Source organism: Pelecanus crispus, chromosome 8, assembly GCF_030463565.1.
Source record: "Pelecanus crispus isolate bPelCri1 chromosome 8, bPelCri1.pri, whole genome shotgun sequence".
NCBI lineage: Eukaryota > Metazoa > Chordata > Aves > Pelecaniformes > Pelecanidae > Pelecanus > Pelecanus crispus.
In genome coordinates, this window is record NC_134650.1 from 47,036,367 (window position 1) to 47,054,237 (window position 17,871).

The 17,871-nt window shown below is 64.8% G+C and overlaps 3 protein-coding genes across 3 annotated transcripts in view; 1 reads left to right on the top strand and 2 right to left on the bottom strand.

The window, feature by feature from the left end:
* Positions 1 to 595: 595 nt before the first annotated feature.
* RNF166 (ring finger protein 166) lies at positions 596 to 7,149 on the bottom strand. The gene is made up of 6 exons (XM_075715419.1): positions 6,977 to 7,149; positions 4,996 to 5,152; positions 3,975 to 4,087; positions 3,522 to 3,636; positions 2,245 to 2,352; positions 596 to 1,185 (listed from the first exon to the last, which is right to left on the bottom strand). The coding sequence occupies exons 1-6, from the start codon at positions 7,147 to 7,149 to the stop codon at positions 1,120 to 1,122; spliced, it is 732 nt and encodes a 243-aa protein (XP_075571534.1). The 3' UTR covers positions 596 to 1,119.
* A 123-nt stretch (positions 7,150 to 7,272) lies between these two features.
* CTU2 (cytosolic thiouridylase subunit 2) lies at positions 7,273 to 12,415 on the top strand. Its single transcript, XM_075715496.1, has 15 exons — positions 7,273 to 7,352; positions 7,998 to 8,072; positions 9,373 to 9,451; positions 9,532 to 9,591; positions 9,665 to 9,725; positions 10,374 to 10,483; positions 10,564 to 10,835; positions 10,913 to 11,048; positions 11,198 to 11,329; positions 11,439 to 11,530; positions 11,629 to 11,720; positions 11,801 to 11,888; positions 11,969 to 12,035; positions 12,113 to 12,171; positions 12,260 to 12,415. The coding sequence occupies exons 1-15, from the start codon at positions 7,273 to 7,275 to the stop codon at positions 12,321 to 12,323; spliced, it is 1,467 nt and encodes a 488-aa protein (XP_075571611.1). The 3' UTR covers positions 12,324 to 12,415.
* Positions 12,416 to 13,162: 747 nt separating this feature from the next.
* PIEZO1 (piezo type mechanosensitive ion channel component 1 (Er blood group)) overlaps positions 13,163 to 17,871 on the bottom strand; it is a 28,424-nt gene continuing 23,715 nt past the window's right edge. Inside the window, exons 35-51 of the mRNA XM_075715093.1 lie at positions 17,713 to 17,837; positions 17,452 to 17,616; positions 17,119 to 17,377; positions 16,853 to 17,041; positions 16,309 to 16,597; positions 16,094 to 16,205; positions 15,841 to 15,988; positions 15,544 to 15,758; positions 15,263 to 15,421; positions 15,038 to 15,185; positions 14,737 to 14,925; positions 14,557 to 14,649; positions 14,243 to 14,415; positions 14,028 to 14,150; positions 13,847 to 13,926; positions 13,559 to 13,760; positions 13,163 to 13,412 (exon numbers count right to left, since the gene is read on the bottom strand). Coding sequence (XP_075571208.1) covers positions 13,163 to 13,412; positions 13,559 to 13,760; positions 13,847 to 13,926; positions 14,028 to 14,150; positions 14,243 to 14,415; positions 14,557 to 14,649; positions 14,737 to 14,925; positions 15,038 to 15,185; positions 15,263 to 15,421; positions 15,544 to 15,758; positions 15,841 to 15,988; positions 16,094 to 16,205; positions 16,309 to 16,597; positions 16,853 to 17,041; positions 17,119 to 17,377; positions 17,452 to 17,616; positions 17,713 to 17,837 — 2,919 coding nt within the window. The remainder of the gene's footprint in view (positions 13,413 to 13,558; positions 13,761 to 13,846; positions 13,927 to 14,027; positions 14,151 to 14,242; positions 14,416 to 14,556; positions 14,650 to 14,736; positions 14,926 to 15,037; positions 15,186 to 15,262; positions 15,422 to 15,543; positions 15,759 to 15,840; positions 15,989 to 16,093; positions 16,206 to 16,308; positions 16,598 to 16,852; positions 17,042 to 17,118; positions 17,378 to 17,451; positions 17,617 to 17,712; positions 17,838 to 17,871) is intronic.

The window sequence follows — 17,871 nt, forward strand, 5'->3', positions numbered from 1 at the left end:
AGCAGCTGGCGGAGAAGGCAAGCGGTGCTGCTGCTGCTGCTCCTCAAAAAGGTTCAGCCCGGTGAGCCGCTCGGCGCCTGCTCCTCCAGTCGTGGAGAAACAACGCCGGCGAGGGAAGGGAACGGCCCAGAAATAACCGAAGAGGGCACCCGTGCGCTTCTCACCCGCCGGCCCGTGCTCCGGCTCCTGCTTCTCGCCCGATTTCAAATCCACAGCATGTTCGTTTGGGTTTTTTTTTTTTTAAAAAATATACTTTCTTAATAATGTTCCATAAAAATACTCTCGTCCCCGGTGACGGATATTGCAGTGTGAAGAGTAACAGCTTCTGTTCCCACTCTATAAAACGTGGAAAAGGCTTCACGCCGATTAATGTAGAAAAACGCAAGAACTCAGTATCCCAAGAGCCGGTACAAAAGGAGGAAGGCGAGAGTTTCACCGGATGCCAGACGCCATCCCCGCGGACTCCTCCGAACCCACTGCCATCACGGGGCACGCGAGGGGAACCGTCTCGCCCCGGGATTCAGCCCGGCCTGCGCGGGAGCAGGCAAAGCAGGCAGCTCCTGCCTGTAGCGCAGGGGACGGGACAGACCGACGTCTCTGGAAACAGCCTTGTAAGGTTTTAAAAAAAAAAAAAAAAAGATGCTCCGTGCCATTTTCTTCCTTTTCCAAAAGGACGTGGATGATTGCAGTTTCAAACTAGGGCATTTCTGCGTAAAATGCATCATAGTTTTATGTACCTGTTCAGTTGCAACAGAGAGCGTGAAGACGACAGTGCCAAAAAGCAGCTAATAATAAATAGATCTGGATACAGGTATATACTCCATGTACGGATATGAAATGCCTAACGGAGGAACGATCCCAGCCCTTCGGCACTCACTCCTCTCTCCTCCCGGCAGCAGACGTCTCTGCTCGCTCACCGGTCCAGCCTGACGCTAAAGAGACTCCACCTTCTTAAATAAGGTGGGATTTGCCCAGAGAGGAGAGGGAGGAGAGGCGGCAGCGGGTCTCCGGAGGTGCCGGGGGACTGATGAGCTCCGTGCCTCCCCAGCAGGAAGGCCGAGTGTGCAAAAGGAGACGGGGGTGTAATGGGGGTCCGAACCGATGCTCCGCAGGTCGCCCTCAGTTCTCGGAGAGTGACAGCGCCAGGGCAGCCTGCAACGCTGCCTCCTCATCAATGTTATAGTCCTAAAAATTAAAAAACAAAAAAAAAAAAAAAGAGAGGGGCGGTCAGGAGAGTTGGCAGTGCTGGGCCACACAGCCTCCATCACGCAGGGGGTGGCCACGGCGAGGAGCCCTTCCTGCTCCTTATCGTCCCCCCTGTGAGCCTCCATCTCCTCTGGCACACAGACCCCAGGAATGCCATCCTTCTTGGGGGGTCCTCTGTGCCCACGGTCCCTCTCCGGCCTGGAATCTGCCAACGTCAGCCCTGCTCTGAGACCCGGCAGGGATGAAACGTGCCCATGCAAGAAGCTGTGGCCAAAGGGCAAAGCTTTCTAGCAAGGCCGCGGGCTTCTCTGGCGCTCCGGTTTGGGTTTATGCAACACAGCGATCACTCCCTAAGCGGGGCTATTTCTCTGTAAATAGTTAGAGGCTCCTTTCCCTGAAATCTAGCATCCCTGCAATAAAAGCAGGACGCCAACAAAACCTCCCCTCGGTCCCTGCAGCCAAGACTGGGTGATCACACCCTTACTCCCACGCAGGAGGGGTCAGCAGGTTCCCAAGAGGGGGGCCACGGAGGTCCCCCATGTGCAGCAGCCAGACCCCCCGAGCCCCGAGGCTGGGCTGCTCCCATCCCACTACTCACAAAGCCTCAAAGAAAAGGGCTTTTGTGCTACAGTTCCCCAAGGGAAGAGTTTAAAGGAGCACGCGGAGGAAACAACCCATCTTCACGGAGAGCTGTTAACATTTCCCTCTCCTCCTTCAGAGCCGCTTTCCTGCTGTGTCTGACATTTCCCTCTCCTCCTTCAGAGATGTTTTCCTGGTGTGTCTGATGACAACCAGCTCGAGCACCCTCCGGGGCAGGCAGGGAGCCCAGCCCCACACCCGTGGGGGGTCTCCCGAGTGGGGCTACGTGTGTGCTGCGTGCCTCCCGCAAAGCCCGAAGGAGGAACTGTCCCCTTCCCCTCCCTGCACGGCGGGACGGGCTGGTCCTGGCATGGGAAGGGAAGGGCTGGTTTCATCTCCCAGCCGCTCCGGGTGGGAAGCGGGGAAGATGACTCCGTTTCGGCTCAGGGACGTACTCACCACGAAGGTGTCGTAGGAGAACTTGTGCCTGTGGAGGAGGTGCTGGAGGAAGTTGGCGCTTTTGTAGCTGGGGTCCCCCCAGGGCATGGCTGAGCAGACTGGGCACACCTGCAGCGGGCAGGGACAAAGGGGAACCCTGAATCGTGGGCACAGACCCCTCGGCCTCCGTCTTGGAGCACAGGGCTGATGGGGAGCGGCTGAGGGAGCTGGGGGTGTTCAGCCTGGAGAAGGGGAGGCTGAGGGGAGACCCGATCGCTCTGCAGCTCCTGACAGGAGGGGGCAGGGAGGGGGGGTCGGGCTCGTCTCCCAGGGAACAAGCGATAGGACGAGACGAAATGGGCTCAAGCTGCATCAGGGGAGGTTTAGATTGGATATTGGGAAAAATTTCTTCATGGAAAGGGTAGTCAAGCATTGGACCAGGCTGCCCAGAGAGGTGGGGGAGTCCCCATCCCTGGAGGGGTTAAAAAAATGGGCAGAGGTGGCACTTTGGGACATGGTTTAGTGGGCATGGGGGTGTTGGGTTGATGGCTGGACTGATGGTCTTAGAGATCCTTTCCAACCTTAGTGATTCCCAGTTTTACTTTCATTAAAAATAATCCAGCCACCAAGCTAGGAAACATGAAATGAATTATTTCTCTCCGCTTAATTGGTTTAGTGGTGGACTTGGCAGTGTTAGGTTAATGGTTGGTCTGGATGATCTTAAAGGTCTTTTTCAACCTAAACGATTCGATGATTCTATGATCCCCCCCGGGGGGGCTGGTGCAGCCGCAACACGAGGGAGAGGTGAGCAGTGGTCCCCCCTCTCACAGAGGGTGTCCTGCAGAGGACAGGCTAAATAAGGGGGGCCTCCCATCCCCCCCACGCAGATCCCTGGGTGCACAGAGCCTCTGGCACGTGGCTCAGGCTGCTGGTAGCCCGCTGACAAGTTACTCGTTCATGCGCAAGCGCCTCTGAGATGGTGCCAGAGCTGCAAGTTCCCCACCTCGGTCAACCCAGAGGGGATGGGGAGGGGAAATCCTGCAGCACCCGGGTCGCAGGCGCAGGGGGAGGTAGGCAGCTCATTCCAGAGAGCCTCTAGCAAAGCAGAGGCAAGTCCCCACCTCCCATCAAAGGGATTTAAAACAAACTAAACGAGCTGGAAATCCAGCTGTACTTCATGTACAGCAGCAGCTCTGTGCCCAGGTGGCTTCAGATGCAGCATCGGCTACAGTGTATTTGGATTTCCAGGAGTTATCCCGCACAGAACCAGCCCGTCCCAGCGCCCTGGTGTTGCTCACCACTTTGTTGGGGTCGTTGCGGTGGTTCTCCATGCAGTGCTTCACCAGCTCTTGCTGGTCCAGGTTCCGGGCTCCACAGTACGGGCACACGAACGTCGAGCGATTGGGAATATTGCTAAAGAAAGCAAGGATGAGCTCAGACCCCCTGGGAAGGGACAGGATGAACTCCTTCCAAACTCACCCACCCATAGCAGAAACCAGAGGCCCGTCCCCACCCCAGCCGCAGGCTGAACCACCCTGGTTTGGTTGGTCCTTCCTCCCAAACCACGCTCCGAAAAAAAGGGCAGTGCAGGGTGCTGCAGATGCCAGGAGGGAAAAGGTGCTGATGTTTCTCCCTGTGCTTGCCCAGGGGAAAGTAAACCACATGCTCGGATTTTAGGGTTTGTAAGGGAGGGAAGCGCCTTGCCTCCCTGAAAGGAGGGACACGGTTCCCCACCCAACGCGTGGCACTACCTGGGAATAGGCTGAGACGTGGGGACAACTGGAATGAACTTGGGGCAGTTGGCCATCTGCTCCTGCACCTTCGCGCAGGACGAGACGTGAGAGCGCATTTTCGCAAGGGTCACCTGGAGAACAAGGAGAGAAGAAATGTTCCTGGAGGCTGCAGGAACACTGTCCAGACACAGCTGGCTATGGCTCAGGAGAGCCGACGTCAGAGCAAGCACTGGTCTGCGCAGGATGACCCACACCAGCGTGGAAACGCTGCAGCAGCCCGTCCTTCCTTGCAGGACAGAGATTTGGAGCTGCACGCTCGCTGCACGTGGCCCCAGAGGGCACGCACAAGCCACCCAGGCTGCGTTACTGCAGCACTCCATTTTCCTTTGCAAAAGAGGAACTGCTGACAGGCGGAAGCCCTAAACTGCTCTGACACTGTACGGGATCACTCCTGGCCTGCAGCCAGAGAGTTTCAAGAAGATCCCCAAAGTTAACGGAAGCCAAAAAACGCATCAGCGGAGAAACACCATGAATCACAGCTCTACGGCCAGTCCCTGAAGCGTCCCAGACCAGACTGCCCCGGGCTGAGCCAGGCCACGCTGCCAGTTCAGCTCCCCCACAGCCGCTGGGATCACGGCACCTTGAGCAAGACCTAAATCCTTACCCTCGTTAGGAGCAGCAGCAGAGCTGGTTTGTCTCAGTGCCTCCCATGTTGCAGGAAAACCTCAGCCTGCTTTTGAAGGTCCCCACTGTCTAATAATAGCTCCGGTCTGCTGACAAAGGCAGCGAGGAGAGCGCGCCTTCGTCTCCATGTAGCCCTGCTCGCCTGGCTCACGGTGGCAGCCGTGACACGCAGGGGACACCACCACACCTCGCAGGCACGGTTCGGGAACCCACCAAACGGGGGGACTCCGCAAACCCAACCGCGGGCAGCAAACCACCTCCCTCCCCCAGCACCGCGGCTGCGGGATCGGCAGCCGAATAAAGCTGTGCCCACGAGGGACGGGGACAGGCAGCTTTCCCCTGCCGCAAGCTTTACCTTCTTGCTGCAGCCTCTGCAGGGAGCTTTGTAGGACGAAAGCTGCTTCTCCACGCTGGAAGCTTTCTCCACCTTCTTGGGGTCGAAGGGCATGCGGCAGAGCGGGCAGAGCGGGGACGGCACTTGGAGGCAGGGCTGCAGGCACTCCCCGCAAAACCTGAGGGCACAGAGAGCAGTGTTGAGCGGCCTGGCGGCGGACCCAGCCGAGGAGAAGGAGGGGAAACGGGACCCCTGCCCCGGGGCACACCCGCTTTCGGGGACTCCTGTGCACCCCAGGCTGCCCCAAAACCCAGGGATCAGCGTCCCCACTTTGAGAACTGGACAGAACTGGGAGTTTGGGAGAGGATGTGGGGAGGCCAGGCACAGCCCGAGCCCCGAAGGAGCTCCCTGCATGCGCAGCCGTGGCTCAGACAGTGCCGCTGCTCCGAGACTCGCAGCCGGGAGTGGATATGAACGGAGCCAAAAAAAAAAAAAACAAAAACAAACGGGTGCCAAGCATCTAAGGCCACGCAGGAATAAAGCGAGCGAGCGCATTAGAGCCCGGCTCACCTCCTTTCAAGGTCCTTACGCCTGCGGGAGCGCGGATGAGAAATCAAAGCAGCGGAGAGGAAGCGCAAGAAGGTGCCCCTGGGGCATGAGGCAAAAACCCGCTGGGTCCCCACAAAGTCATTGCGTCCCTGTCCCCTCCGCCTGCCCACCCAGCTCATGTCACCCAGAACGGGGGAATAAAACACCGCTAAGCCTCTGCCGCTGCGCTGGGAGCAAAATCATGGTGCCCCAGCTCCCTGGCATCACCCCCAGAAGTGCCCCCAGCCCCAAACGAGCTGGGGCAGTGGGGGGGAAGAGCGGGACCGTGCTGGGACACCAAGCAAAGCCACAGCCTCAACAGGAGGCTGAGGTGTCCCAGAAACCGGCCGTGGAAGGGGACCAAGGTGTCACCGAAATGTTGGGGGGACAAGCAGACCCCAGGTCCCCGGGCAGCATGTCCCCAGGGACCAGGGGGGAGATGGGATGGAGGTCCCCATACTGGCATGAGGGGTGGGATGGGGGTCCCCATACCAGCACTGGGGGTGGGGGAGATGGGGGTCCCACACCAGCACTGGAGAGTGAAGATAGGATGGGGGGGTCCCCATACCAGTATAGGATGGGTGGGATGGGGGTCCCAATACCAGCATTTTGCGGGGGGAGGAGGTGGAGGAAATGAAATGGTGGTCCCTGTACCGGCACTGGGGGGGAGAGGGGATGGGGGTCCCGGTACTGACACTGTGGGGGAGAGGGGATGGGGGTCCCGGTGCCGACACTGTGGGGGAGAGGGGATGGGGGTCCCGGTGCCGACACTGTGGGGGAGAGGGGATGGGGGTTCTGGTGCTGGCACTGGAGGGGGAGAGGGGATGGGGGTCCTGTACCAGCATGGGGAGGGCTGGGATGGGGGTCCTGGTGTCGGCATGAGGGGGTAGGATGGGGGTCCCGCACCGGCATTGGGGAAGGAAGACAGGATAGGGGGTCCCCAGACCGGCATTTTGGGAGGGGGGCGAGATGAAACGGTGGTCCCGGTGCTGGCACTGCGGGGGAGAGGGGATGGGGGTCCCGTACCAGCATGGGGAGGGCTGGGATGGGGGTCCCGGTGCCGGCACCGGGGGAGGGGGGCTGGGATGGGGGTCCCGGTGCCGGCACTGCGGGGGAGGGGGGCTGGGATGGGGGTCCCGGTGCCGGCACCGCGGGGGAGGGGGGCTGGGATGGGGGTCCCGGTGCCGGCACTGCGAGGGAGGGGGGCTGGGATGGGGGTCCCGGTGCCGGCACTGCGAGGGAGGGGGGCTGGGATGGGGGTCCTGGTGCCGGCACCGGGGGAGGGGGGCTGGGATGGGGGTCCCGGTGCCCGCCCCGGGGTCACAGTGCAGAGGCCCCGGAGGGGTCCCCGCGCATGGCGGGCCCGGCGGCGGGGGTGGGGGTCAGGCCGGGGGTCCCCGCCGCCCCGGCTCACGTGTGTCCGCAGCCCGCGATGCCGACGGCGCGGTGGAAAACCTCCAGGCAGATGGGGCAGCTGAACTGCGCCTCCAGCGCCTCGGCCGCGGGGCCGCCGGCGGGGGGCCGCCGGGGGGGCCCGCCCGGGGCCTGGGGCCGCTGCGCCGCCGCCACCAGCAAGCTCCGGAACATGGCGGCGGCGGCGGCGGGGGAGAGGGGGGCGCGGCGTCTTGACGTCACCGCGCGCCGGCGCGTCATCGCTGCGCGCCGCCAGCGGAGCTGGGACGGGACGGGACGGGACCGAGGCGGGCCGCCATGTGCGAGGCGGCGGGGGAGGATGGAGACTGCGGGGCGGACACGGCACCGGCGCGGCGACGACGCGCTCCGGGACACAGGTGGGAGCCCCAGCCGGGAGCCGGGATGGCCCCCCGGGGCCGCTCCCGCTGCTGTCCCCGGTACTGTCGTCGGTACCGTCCCCGGGACCCCCTAGGTGTCCCCTCCCTGTGCTGCCCGCAGTACCCCCGCGGTGCTACCCTCGGTAACACCCCCGGTACTGCCCCGGTAGCCCCCCGGTACTGCCCCGGTAGCCCCCCGGTACCGCCCCGGTATCCCTCCGGTACCCCCCAGAGCTGCTTCTAAGCTGCCCCCGGTACCCCCTCGGTGCTGTCCCCGTTACTCCTCCGCTACCCCCCTGTGCTGCCTCTGGTGTTGTCCCCGGTACTGTCCCCCGTTGCCGCTTCCAGTCCCACTCCGGTGCTACCCCCGGTATCTCCCCCCCCGGTACTCCCCGGTATCTCCCCCCCGGTACTCCCCGGTATCTCCCCCGGTACTCCCCGGTATCACCCGGTGCTGCCTTCCGTACCCCCCCGCTACCGCCCCCCGTACCCCTTCTTGCTGCCCCGGGGACTGGGTCGTGTCGTGTGTCCCCCCCCCCCAACCCCGCCCGGTTCCGGCCCGGGGTGCGTCGGGGGCCGGTGCCCCCCGGTTCAGCCCGGTGACCCCCCGTGTCCCCCCCCGTGTCCCCCCCCGTGTCCCCGCAGCTACCCGCGGCCCTGCGTGAAGTGCGGGCAGGGCTCTGCCGCCCTCCTCATCCGCCTCGGGGACGCCTTCTGCCGGTGAGGGACCCAGAACGGGCTGCGATGTGCGGGGCTCTGGGACATCAAGGCTTGGGGACATCGGCTGTCAGGGACATTGGGGCTTGGCAACATGAGATCTCTGGGACATCGGGGCTTGGGGACATCGGGGCTTGGGGACATTGGATCTCTGGGATATCAAGGCTTGGGGACATCGGGGCTTGGCGACATGGGATCTCTGGGACATCGGGGCTTGGGGACATCAAGGCTTGGGGACATTGGCTGTCAGGGACATTGGGGCTTGGCGACATGGGATCTCTGGGATATCAAGGCTTGGGGACATTGGGTCTCTGGGACATTGGGTCTCTGGGACATCGGGGCTTGGGGACTTGGATCTCTGGGACTTTGGATCTTTGGGACATCAAGGCTTGGGGACATCGGCTGTCAGGGACATTGGGGCTTGGCGACATGGGATCTCTGGGATATCAAGGCTTGGGGACATTGGGTCTCTGGGACATCGGGGCTTGGGGACTTGGATCTCTGGGACTTTGGATCTTTGGGACATCAAGGCTTGGGGACATCGGCTGTCAGGGACATTGGGGCTTGGCGACATGGGATCTCTGGGACATCGGGGCTTGGGGACATCAAGGCTTGGGGACATTGGCTGTCAGGGACATTGGGGCTTGGCGACATTGGATCTCTGGGATATCAAGGCTTGGGGACATTGGGTCTCTGGGACATCGGGTCTCTGGGACATCGGGGCTTGGGGACTTGGATCTCTGGGACTTTGGATCTTTGGGACATCAAGGCTTGGGGACATCGGCTGTCAGGGACATTGGGGCTTGGCGACATGGGATCTCTGGGACATCGGGGCTTGGGGACATCGGGGCTTGGGGACATCAAGGCTTGGGGACATTGGCTGTCAGGGACATTGGGGCTTGGCGACATTGGATCTCTGGGATATCAAGGCTTGGGGACATCGGGTCTCAGGGATGTCAGGGCTTGGGGACATTGGATCTCTGGGACATCAAAGCTTGGGGACATCAGGTCTCTGGGATGTTGGGTCTCCGGGACACTGGGTCTCTAGGAGAGCAGGTCTGTGGGACATCAAGGCTTGGGGACGTCAGGTCTCCAGGACATCAGATCTCGGGGACATCGGGTCTCAGGGGTGTCAAGGCTTGGGGACATCAGGTCTCTGGGACAAGAGGTCTCAGGGACATGAGTCTCAGGGACATGGAGGCTTGGAGATGCGGGGCTCAGGGGTATTGGGGCTCGGGGACATGGGGGCTGGGGGCTGTGGGGACACGCCGCGGCTCAGGGCCGTGCCCCTGCGTCCCCGCAGCGGCTGCTTCCGTGAGTACTTCGTGCACAAATTCCGCGCTATGCTGGGCAAGAACCGCGTCATCTTCCCAGGAGAGAAGGTACCGGGGGGGGACATGGACGCGGGGGGGGACCTGGGTGGCATTGCCGGGGCCAGTGACCGTCCCTCCTGTCCCCGCAGGTGCTGCTGGCGCTGTCGGGGGGGCCGGCCTCCAGCGCCATGCTCCGGCAGGTCCAGGAGGTGAGAGTGGAGGTGACGGGGGGGTTGGGGGGGCACGGCTCATCCCCCCCTCCTCACCCTGTGCCTCTGCCAGGGGCTCAGCCGGGAGACGGCCAAGAGGCTCCGCTTCGTCCCCGGTCTCATCTACGTTGATGGTGAGGATCGGCCCCGCTGCCCATTCCCTGCCCCGCTGCCCATTCCCTGCCCCGCTGCCCATTCCCTGCCCCGCTGCCCATTCCCTGCCCGTTCCCAGCCCTGCTGCCCATTCCCTGCCCTGCTGCCTGTTCCCTGCCCGTTCCCAGCCCCACTGCCCATTCCCTGCCCTTTCCCAGCCCCGCTGCCCTTTCCCAGCCCCGCTGCCCTTTCCCAGCCCCGCTGCCCTTTCCCAGCCCCGCTGCCCTTTCCCAGCCCCGCTGCCCTTTCCCAGCCCCGCTGCCCTTTCCCAGCCCCGCTGCCCTTTCCCAGCCCCACTGCCCTTTCCCTGCCCGTTCCCAGCCCTGCTGCCTGTTCCCTGCCCATTCCCTGCCCCACTGCCCATTCCCTGCTGCCTGTTCCCTGCCCCGCTGCCCATTCCCTGCCCATTCCATGCCCCGCTGCCCATTCCATGGCCATTCCCTGCCTGTTCCCTGCCCCGCTGCCTGCTCCCAGCAGAGGATCCCTCTGTGCCGGGCTGGGGGGCTGCCACCAAGCCCAGCGAGGCCATGGCACCCCGGGGTGTCCCCCTCGTCCCCGGGGTGGGCGGTAGGTGCCCTGCCTGCTCCTCACCGCGGCGGTGGCCCCGGCGCTGCCCGCCCACCTTGCAGAGGGAGCGGTGCGCGGGCAGAGCCCGGCACAGCGGGAGCAGAGCCTGGCCCGCATGGAGAGCCTGCTGCAGGCGACCGGCTTCCCCTACTACCTGGCCCACCTGGAGCAGGTACGGGGGGACACGCGGCGGGGTAGGGGACACGCCTGGCCGTCCCCAACCCCACTCCTGTACCTATCTCTGCCCCGCAGGCGCTGGAGCTGCCCGCATCCATTTTGCGGCCGGGACAGGGGGGTTCCGGCGAGCCCGGCCGCTCCTACAAGGAAGCCGTGGAGGGTTTCATCCAGCAGCAGCGGCAAGAGGGGGACGGGGACGGTGGCACCGCGCTGCCCGGCCTCGGCACCCAGGTGGGGGACCCGGCTGCCCCCCGCCTGCCCGCTGCTGCCCGCACCCAGGAGCTGCTGCGGCTCTTTGAGGCCGTGGAGACGTCGACGGCAAGAGAGGAGCTGCTGCAGATGCTGCGGTGAGGGGCCGATCCTGACCAGCGCCAGCACCGGGCACGGTGCCATCGCTCTGAGCCAGTGTCACCTTGTCCCCTAGGACCCACCTCATCCTGCAGACGGCCCGGACCAGGGGCTACGCCAAAGTGATGACGGGCGAGAGCTGCACCTGCGTGGCCATCAAGCTCCTCACCAACCTGGCGCTGGGTCGCGGCGCTTTCCTCGCCGTCGACACTGTGAGTGGCCCGCCGGCACCCTGTCCCCGAGCTGGGGATGGCTGTCCTTGCCCGGCGGGTGACACGATGCCATGGGGTGGGGAAATGTGTGTGTGTGAGGGGGTGTCTGTGGTTTGGTGGCCGTCCCTCAGCAGCCTGCGCGCCCACAGGGCTTCGTGGACAACCGCCACGGTGACGTGATGGTGGTGCGTCCCATGCGGGAGTACATGGCCAAGGAGATTGCCTTCTACAACCACTTCTTTGACGTCCCCACCGTCATCGCGCCACCCCTCCCCACCAAGGTAGGGGTGTCCCCTGTCCCCCCGCGGGGCAATCCCGAGCTCTGTGTCCCCGTAGCGGGGACGGGACCCCCCCCAATCCCACTCCTGCCCTCTCCGCTTGCTCCCCCAGCGCCGGGAGAAGCCCAGCATCCACCGCCTGATCGAGCGCTTCCTCCTGGGGCTGCAGGAGGATTTCCCCTCCACCATCAGCACCGTCTACCGGTACAGCATCCCCTGCGCGGGGGCACCCTGGGATGACACGGGTTTTTGGGGGGCGAGTGGGGTGCACCCGCTCACCCCCCTCACTGCGTTGGCTGCAGGACGGGTGAGAAGCTGAGCCCGGCTCCGGCCATGGCGAGCAGCGAGTCCCAGCGCTGCCTGCTCTGCCTCTGCGCCCTGGACATCGACGGCGGTGAGTGGGGGGCACGGTGGGGGGGCCGGGGAGGCGGCTGCGTACCCCCTAATTGCATCCCTGCCCTGCGGCTCTTGCAGAGGAGGAGTTGGCCCTGGAGCCCACGCTGATTCTGGAGGAACCAAACCCGGCGGAGGATGGGTGCTGCCAGGACGCCCCGGCAGCGGGGTGAGCGTGCGGGCAGTGGGGACGCCGTGCCAGTACCGGTGCCACCGCACCGGCCCTGCTGAGGGTCCCTGTCCCCGCAGGGCTGAGAGCAGAGCTGCCTTCATCCCGCTGCTGTGCTACGGCTGCCGCCTCACCTTCAAGGAACTGGTAAAGCTTTTAGGGAGCAGAGGGACGGCTCCTCTCAGGGCTGGGGGGTCCCCATCCCCACGGCCTCTCTCTTGCAGGGTCCTCTCGCCACGCTGCCGCCCTACGTGCGCGCCGAGGCCCGGCGCAGGATCCACAGGTAGCAGGGGACGGGGGTCCCCTCCCCGCTCACGTGGCCCTCAATGCCGTGTCTGTGCGTCCGTCCACACCGTGTCCATCCCTCGCAGGGCGCAGGTGAAGGAGCAGAGCCAGGAAGTCCCGCTGGAGGATGAGGAGCCCGGTGAGAGCTGACAGGGCTGGGAACAGCGGGGGACGCAGGCTCTGGTCCTTTTGGGGCACTGGTGGGGCTGGGTGACACCCCCCAGGGATGTTCCCATAGGGGACCAGAGCCCCTGGGGACCCCAGCACCCAGGCAGCTGCTTTTGCACCCCATTTTGGTTACAGCCAGGGGGGCAGGGAGAGTCCCCAGCCCCGATTCGGTGGGGGCCAGGGGTGTTGGTACCCCCCCCCCCACCCCACCCCGGGGGTAGCAGGTCCCTGGGGTCCCATCTTGCACCCCCCTCTCCCTGCCCCAGCCGCGCATCAGCCAGGGAGGCCTCAGCTTTGTTTTATTAGATATTTGTATAAATAAATCATTTGAATTAATAAAAAAAAAAAAACCAACAAAACCAAAGTCGCAACAAGTTTCTAGAGTCCGGCTGGGGCTGCCAACCCCCTGCCCCGGCTGGGGGGGCCAGGACCCAGGGCCCCCTGTCCTGGGGGGCTATTGCTTTTGAGTTCAACCTGCTTCTGGAGCAGGGCTGGGGAGGGGGGGCACGGGCCAGATCCTGATCCCCCCCACCCTGCCTGGCAGCCAGGGGTGCCCAGCGGGTTCGGGGAGGGGGCCGGCTCCTGCTCCCCACCCCGGGAAGGCACGACGTGGTCTCCACAGGCCGGATGGCTTCAAAGCAACGTAAGAAAAAAACATCCTCCCTACAAGCGAGCGCTGAGCACCCTGTGTCCCAACGGCCTCCCCCGGCAGGATGTGGCCCCAGCTTTGGGGGGGGGGGGGGGGGGGGGGGGGGGGGGCTGGTTAAGGCATTGGCGGTGATGTCCCCTAGGGCGGAGGGGTGGTCCGGAGCCCCTTCCCCTTACTCCTTCTCCCGTGTCCACTTGATCATGGTCTCGGGGGAGCGGTAGAGGAAGATGAGCTTGGCGTAGAGCTCTTCCTCCAGCTCCAGCTCGCCCGTCTCCCGCACCAGGAAGATGTCCTGGCACAGCTTCAGGATGCGATCCACGCAGGGCAGCTCCTCGAACATGATGGAGTGCGAGATCTCGCTGAAGAAACCCCGCACGAATTTCCCGATCACCAGCACGATGGAGACGTACAGCCCCATGATCCTGCAAGAGGCGAGGGGGGGGGGCTCATCCTGTATCCCACACACCCCCCCTTTTTCCCTTCACACCCCCCCTTTTTTCCCTTCACACCCCTTTTGGGTGCTTTCGGGGTGTAGCCGGGTGATGGGTGACCCCCACCTTCCACATACCCGTAGCCAGCCAAGAAGCCCAGGCTGGGGGGGCTGACTTTATCGTTGAAGATGACCATGGGGAGGATGTTGCCATCGCGGGGGGGGGCCTCCTTCAGCCGCACCACCCACCACTCCAAAAAACTGTCGCCACCTCCTCGGCCGGCGCCCGCACGCTCCCGTTTCAGCTGCACCTCCACGTCCAGGTAGCTGTCCTCCCCGTCTGCCGGGGGGGTGGCACCGTCAAGGCACTGTGCCCCCCCCCTCCGACACCGATTTTTGGGGGACGGGGACATGGTGGGACCCTACCTGGCAGCAGCTGCTTGACGGGGTTGGCTTCGGGGCCATTGGGTGCCCGGATGTATTTGGGGAAGAGTTTCGGCACTTGCCTGCAAGAGAGTGGGGTGAGCGGCGGTGGGGACCGTCCCGGCGAGCGTGACTGGAGAGGGGGGGTCTGGCCCCCCCAGCTACCCTCCCCGGGGACACTCACACGGGGGTGTCGCGGGTGCCTTGCAGCAGCTGGGCCAGCTCCATGCGTTGGGGTGCGCCGGGCTGCAGGTCGGTGGTGTGCTTGTCGAAAGTGTGCTCCACCGTCCCCCCCTTGCCCAGGTCCCTGCGGGCAGAGCAGTGAGCGCGTGGCGGGGTGTAGGTGGGGCTGTCCCCTGTCTGTCCGTCTGTCCCCCCCACCCCGGCACCGTGCCGTACCTCTGGAAGGTCCAGGTGAGGCGGAGGGTGATGTCGGAGGAGCCGTTCTGCAGCTCCCGCCGCATCTGCTCCCGGCTCGGGGGGCTAATGCTCCAGAGCGAGCCCGAGCTGCCCTCGATGCGGGCCGTCACGATGTCCTCGTAGCCGTACAGCGTGATGAACTGCATGGCCACCTGATGCCGGGGGGGGGGGGGGGGGGGACACAGCTCAGCCCCCCCCACCCAAGGATACCCCCACCCTGGGGCATCCCCCCGGCCCCGCCAACCCCCCCCCCAGGCACCCAGCGGGACGCAGCAGGGTGGGTTTGGATTTACCGGTTGCCTCTCAAACTGGTTGGTGAGGGCTTCATAGTCCTGGGGGGTGAAGGGCTGGATGGATTGCTGCTGGGCGCTCATGGTGAACAGCGGCTGCGGGGCAGGGGGAAACAGGGTGCCGTCAGCCGGGCAGGGGACCCCGGCATCTGGGTTGGGCACCCCGGCACCCCGCATCCTCACCTCGTACCCCCCCAGCTTGAGGGTGACGGTGACGTCGATGGGGTGGTTCACGACGCCCACCACGGAGCGCACCAGCGACATGAAGAGCAGCGGGAACCAGATGATGGCCACGAGGAAGAGGATGATGAGGCCCCCCATGCCATACTTCACGATCTTCTTCTTCTTCTGCCCCTTGGGCTGGGGGTATTTCTGGGTGGAGGGGGGGGGAGATACGGTGCCAGGTGGGCTTGGGGGGGACCCCAAGCAGCAAAGGGGCTCATTGGGGGGGGGGGGGGCCCTTCCCCGCACAGCGGGGCTGTACCTTCTCTGTCTCGCGGCTGCACTTGATGATGAAGATGTTGGCGTAGATGTCCTCCACGCACATCCAGTTGGAGAGGGACAGCGTGGTGTCCGTCCAGACCCAGTCCATGACGGCCCGCAGCTCCACCAGGAAGGGCACAAGGCGAAATCTGGGGGGCACACGAGGAGAGGGGGCTGGTACAGCACCCTCCGGGCACCCGGGGGTCCGCGCAGCCCCGTGCCGTACCCCTGGAAGAGGAAGAGGTTGAGGTGGTTGTATTTCTTGGTGAGAAAGTTGCCCAGGATGCGGGTGGGGTAGCCGCAGCGGATCTGGTAGGCCGACAGCGAGAAGTAGATGCACTTCACGAAGTACCACAGCTGGGCCACCGTGTTGAGGCTGAACAACCTGCGGGAAGGAGGTGTCACCCCTCCGGCCAGCCTGGGCCACTACGTGGGCTTGGGGACACAAAGGTGCCACCCGAGGGCCACGCCGTGTGCTTGGGGACATCCTGGGGGGATGCTGGGTACCTTTCGGTGACGGCCGGCAGGATGAAGAACATCCAGAGGTGGATGCTGAAGACCAGGATGACCTGGAAGATGAGCTTGCCCAGCACGGTCTTGCGGAGGTAGAGCGCGCGGTCGATGACCATGGTGGTGAACTGGATGAGCAGCATGACCAGGAAGGCCTCCGGCACTTGGTCATCCGACAGCGAGGAGGTGATGTCAGCGGCCGCCGAATGTTTCTGGGGACGCAGGAGACGTCAGGATACGGCCCGGCCTCACCCCGCGGTGGGTGTCAGCGCCCTGCGGGAACCCCTCGCTCACCCCGAAGGCCCAGAAGCCGAAGATGATGATGATGAAGTCGACCACGTCAGCCAGGAACATGAAGGCGTAGACGTCGGTGGCCGCCCGGTGCTGGGTGTGCAGGATGTCCCAGAAGAACTTGCGCACGGGCCGGTACATGTTCTGCGCCCTGGAGGGGATGGGGGACAGAGGGGACAGGGGACAGAGGGGACGGGTGACTGGGGGGGCTGCACCCCACAGCCTCCGCCCCCAACCAGCACCGTGGGGCACTCACATGGTGAGGAAGAAGAGCTTGACCCGCAGCCCAAACGCCTTCAGCTTCTTCTGAGCGTGGCTCTGTTTTGCCTCTTCCTCTTCTTCCTCCTCCTCCTCCTCCTCCCCATCTCCTACAAGCGAGGAACAGCACGGGTGAGAGCTGGGGTCCTGCGGGGCCGCATCCTGCCCGGCCCCAGCACCCCTCTGCCCCGGGGGACGCCAGCCGGCACTCACCTTCCTCCGGAGCCGCCTCCGGCTGCTTCTTCCCCCGCCGCCTCTTCCTCCTGAAGCGGAGCTGCGTGGCCCCGGCCCCCTCTTCCTGCCCCACACCATCGCCCTCCGGCTCTGCAGCTGCGCCCGGTGCCCCCGGCTCTGCCAGCGCCTCCGACCCTTCCTCACCCACCGCCAGCGGCGGGGCCGCTGCCTCCTCCTGCCTCTCCTCCTCTTCCTCGTCCTCCACCCGCTCTGCCTCCGCCTTCTTCTTGGGGAAGGGGTCTTCCTCGTGGTCCCACAGCCCGTAGGCCTGGGGAGGAGCGCGGTCAGGGGGAACGGGGTTCCTGATGCCCCCCCACCCCACGCACCTCACCCCCCATCACCAGCTCCTGTTGCACCGCAGGGACCCAACCAGCAATGGGTGCCGTGGGTGGAAGCCAAGGCAGAGCCACCGAGCACCCGGTGGGTGCTCTCCACAGCCCCCATCACCCCCGGGAGCACCTCCAGCTCCCGGGGACGCCCACCCAGGCGATGCCCACGGTGGTGCCCGTGCCCCGGGGCTCACCAGCAGCAGGGAGCGATGGAAGAAGAGCGCCAGGAGCTGGACGAGGTCGTATTTGATGTAGCGGTCGGTCTTCTCCAAGCCCAGGATGCGGGGTGGGAAGAAGGGCTTGCCCTCATTGCGCACCAGCATGGCGTAGCCGTTCCAGGGGAAGAAGCCGAACTGGAAGAGGTATTTCACCACCACCATCACCTGCGGGGATACTGGGGTCAGTGGGTGGCAGCCGGGGGCTGGGTGGCATCGTCCCTTCCCCGCCACCCCTTGCCCACCTCGGTGAAGATGATGGCGGTCATCCAGAAGCGCTTGCTGGGCCGGGGGATGGAGAGCATGGCCCAGAGGAAGATGAGGATGGGCAGGAAGAGGGAGATGACGGAGGCGGTCACCATGTTGTTGAGGATGATGATGAAGTAGCAGAGCAGCTCGGAGTGGGCGGCCACGCAGCGGTACCCGGCCAGCAGCAGCTTCAGGAACCGGTTGTGGGAGCGATAAAACTGCTCCGACTCTTCCAGCTCGGGGAAGTACAGCCGCCTGCGGGGTGCAGGGGGGGGTGAGCCGGCCCCACTGCCCCCCACCCCAACCCCACCGGCCCCACGTCCCCGTACCTGCTCAGGAGGAGCTCGCTGGCTGTCCGGCTCCGGTTCTGGGGCAGGGCCAGGAGCTCCCGAGACCCGGCCACGTCCTCCTGGGACACCCAGCTCGTCACCTGCTCCTGGCTGCCGGTGGGCAGTGGGCACCCCGCCGGGGCGGAGGTGGCTCCTCGGTGCCCGCTGGGGACGGCACGGGGACAGGGGTGAGCCCCCCGCCCGCCGGCCCCTGCCCGCGGCGCTGCCGACTGCCCCCTCGGGGGGTATCTATGCACCTGCCTGGAAGCGATGCCGTTTTGGGGGTCCGCGCCCCTGGCCCCCCGCGGGCTCGGCTCCTCGGGGGGCTCCTCCGGCGGCAGCGGCAGGTAGAGCTCATCCAGCACCCCGCGGTGCATGTCCTCTCCCTGCAGCGGGCAGGGCGTCAGTGCCACTGCGGGG

What these genes read in the sequence shown, in the direction of transcription:
- CTU2 (XM_075715496.1), top strand. Translation starts at nt 7,273, where the DNA reads ATGTGCGAGGCGGCGGGGGAGGATGGAGACTGCGGGGCGGACACGGCA. An exon ending in CTCGGGGACGCCTTCTGCCG is followed by an intron (nt 8,073 to 9,372) that starts GTGAGGGACCCA and finishes GCGTCCCCGCAG; the next exon opens with CGGCTGCTTCCGTGAGTACT. An exon ending in TCATCTTCCCAGGAGAGAAG is followed by an intron (nt 9,452 to 9,531) that starts GTACCGGGGGGG and finishes CTGTCCCCGCAG; the next exon opens with GTGCTGCTGGCGCTGTCGGG.
- RNF166 (XM_075715419.1), bottom strand. Translation starts at nt 7,149, where the DNA reads ATGTTCCGGAGCTTGCTGGTGGCGGCGGCGCAGCGGCCCCAGGCCCCG. An exon ending in GCAGAGGCTGCAGCAAGAAG is followed by an intron (nt 4,088 to 4,995) that starts GTAAAGCTTGCG and finishes CTTGTTCTCCAG; the next exon opens with GTGACCCTTGCGAAAATGCG. An exon ending in GCAACGACCCCAACAAAGTG is followed by an intron (nt 2,353 to 3,521) that starts GTGAGCAACACC and finishes TGCCCGCTGCAG; the next exon opens with GTGTGCCCAGTCTGCTCAGC.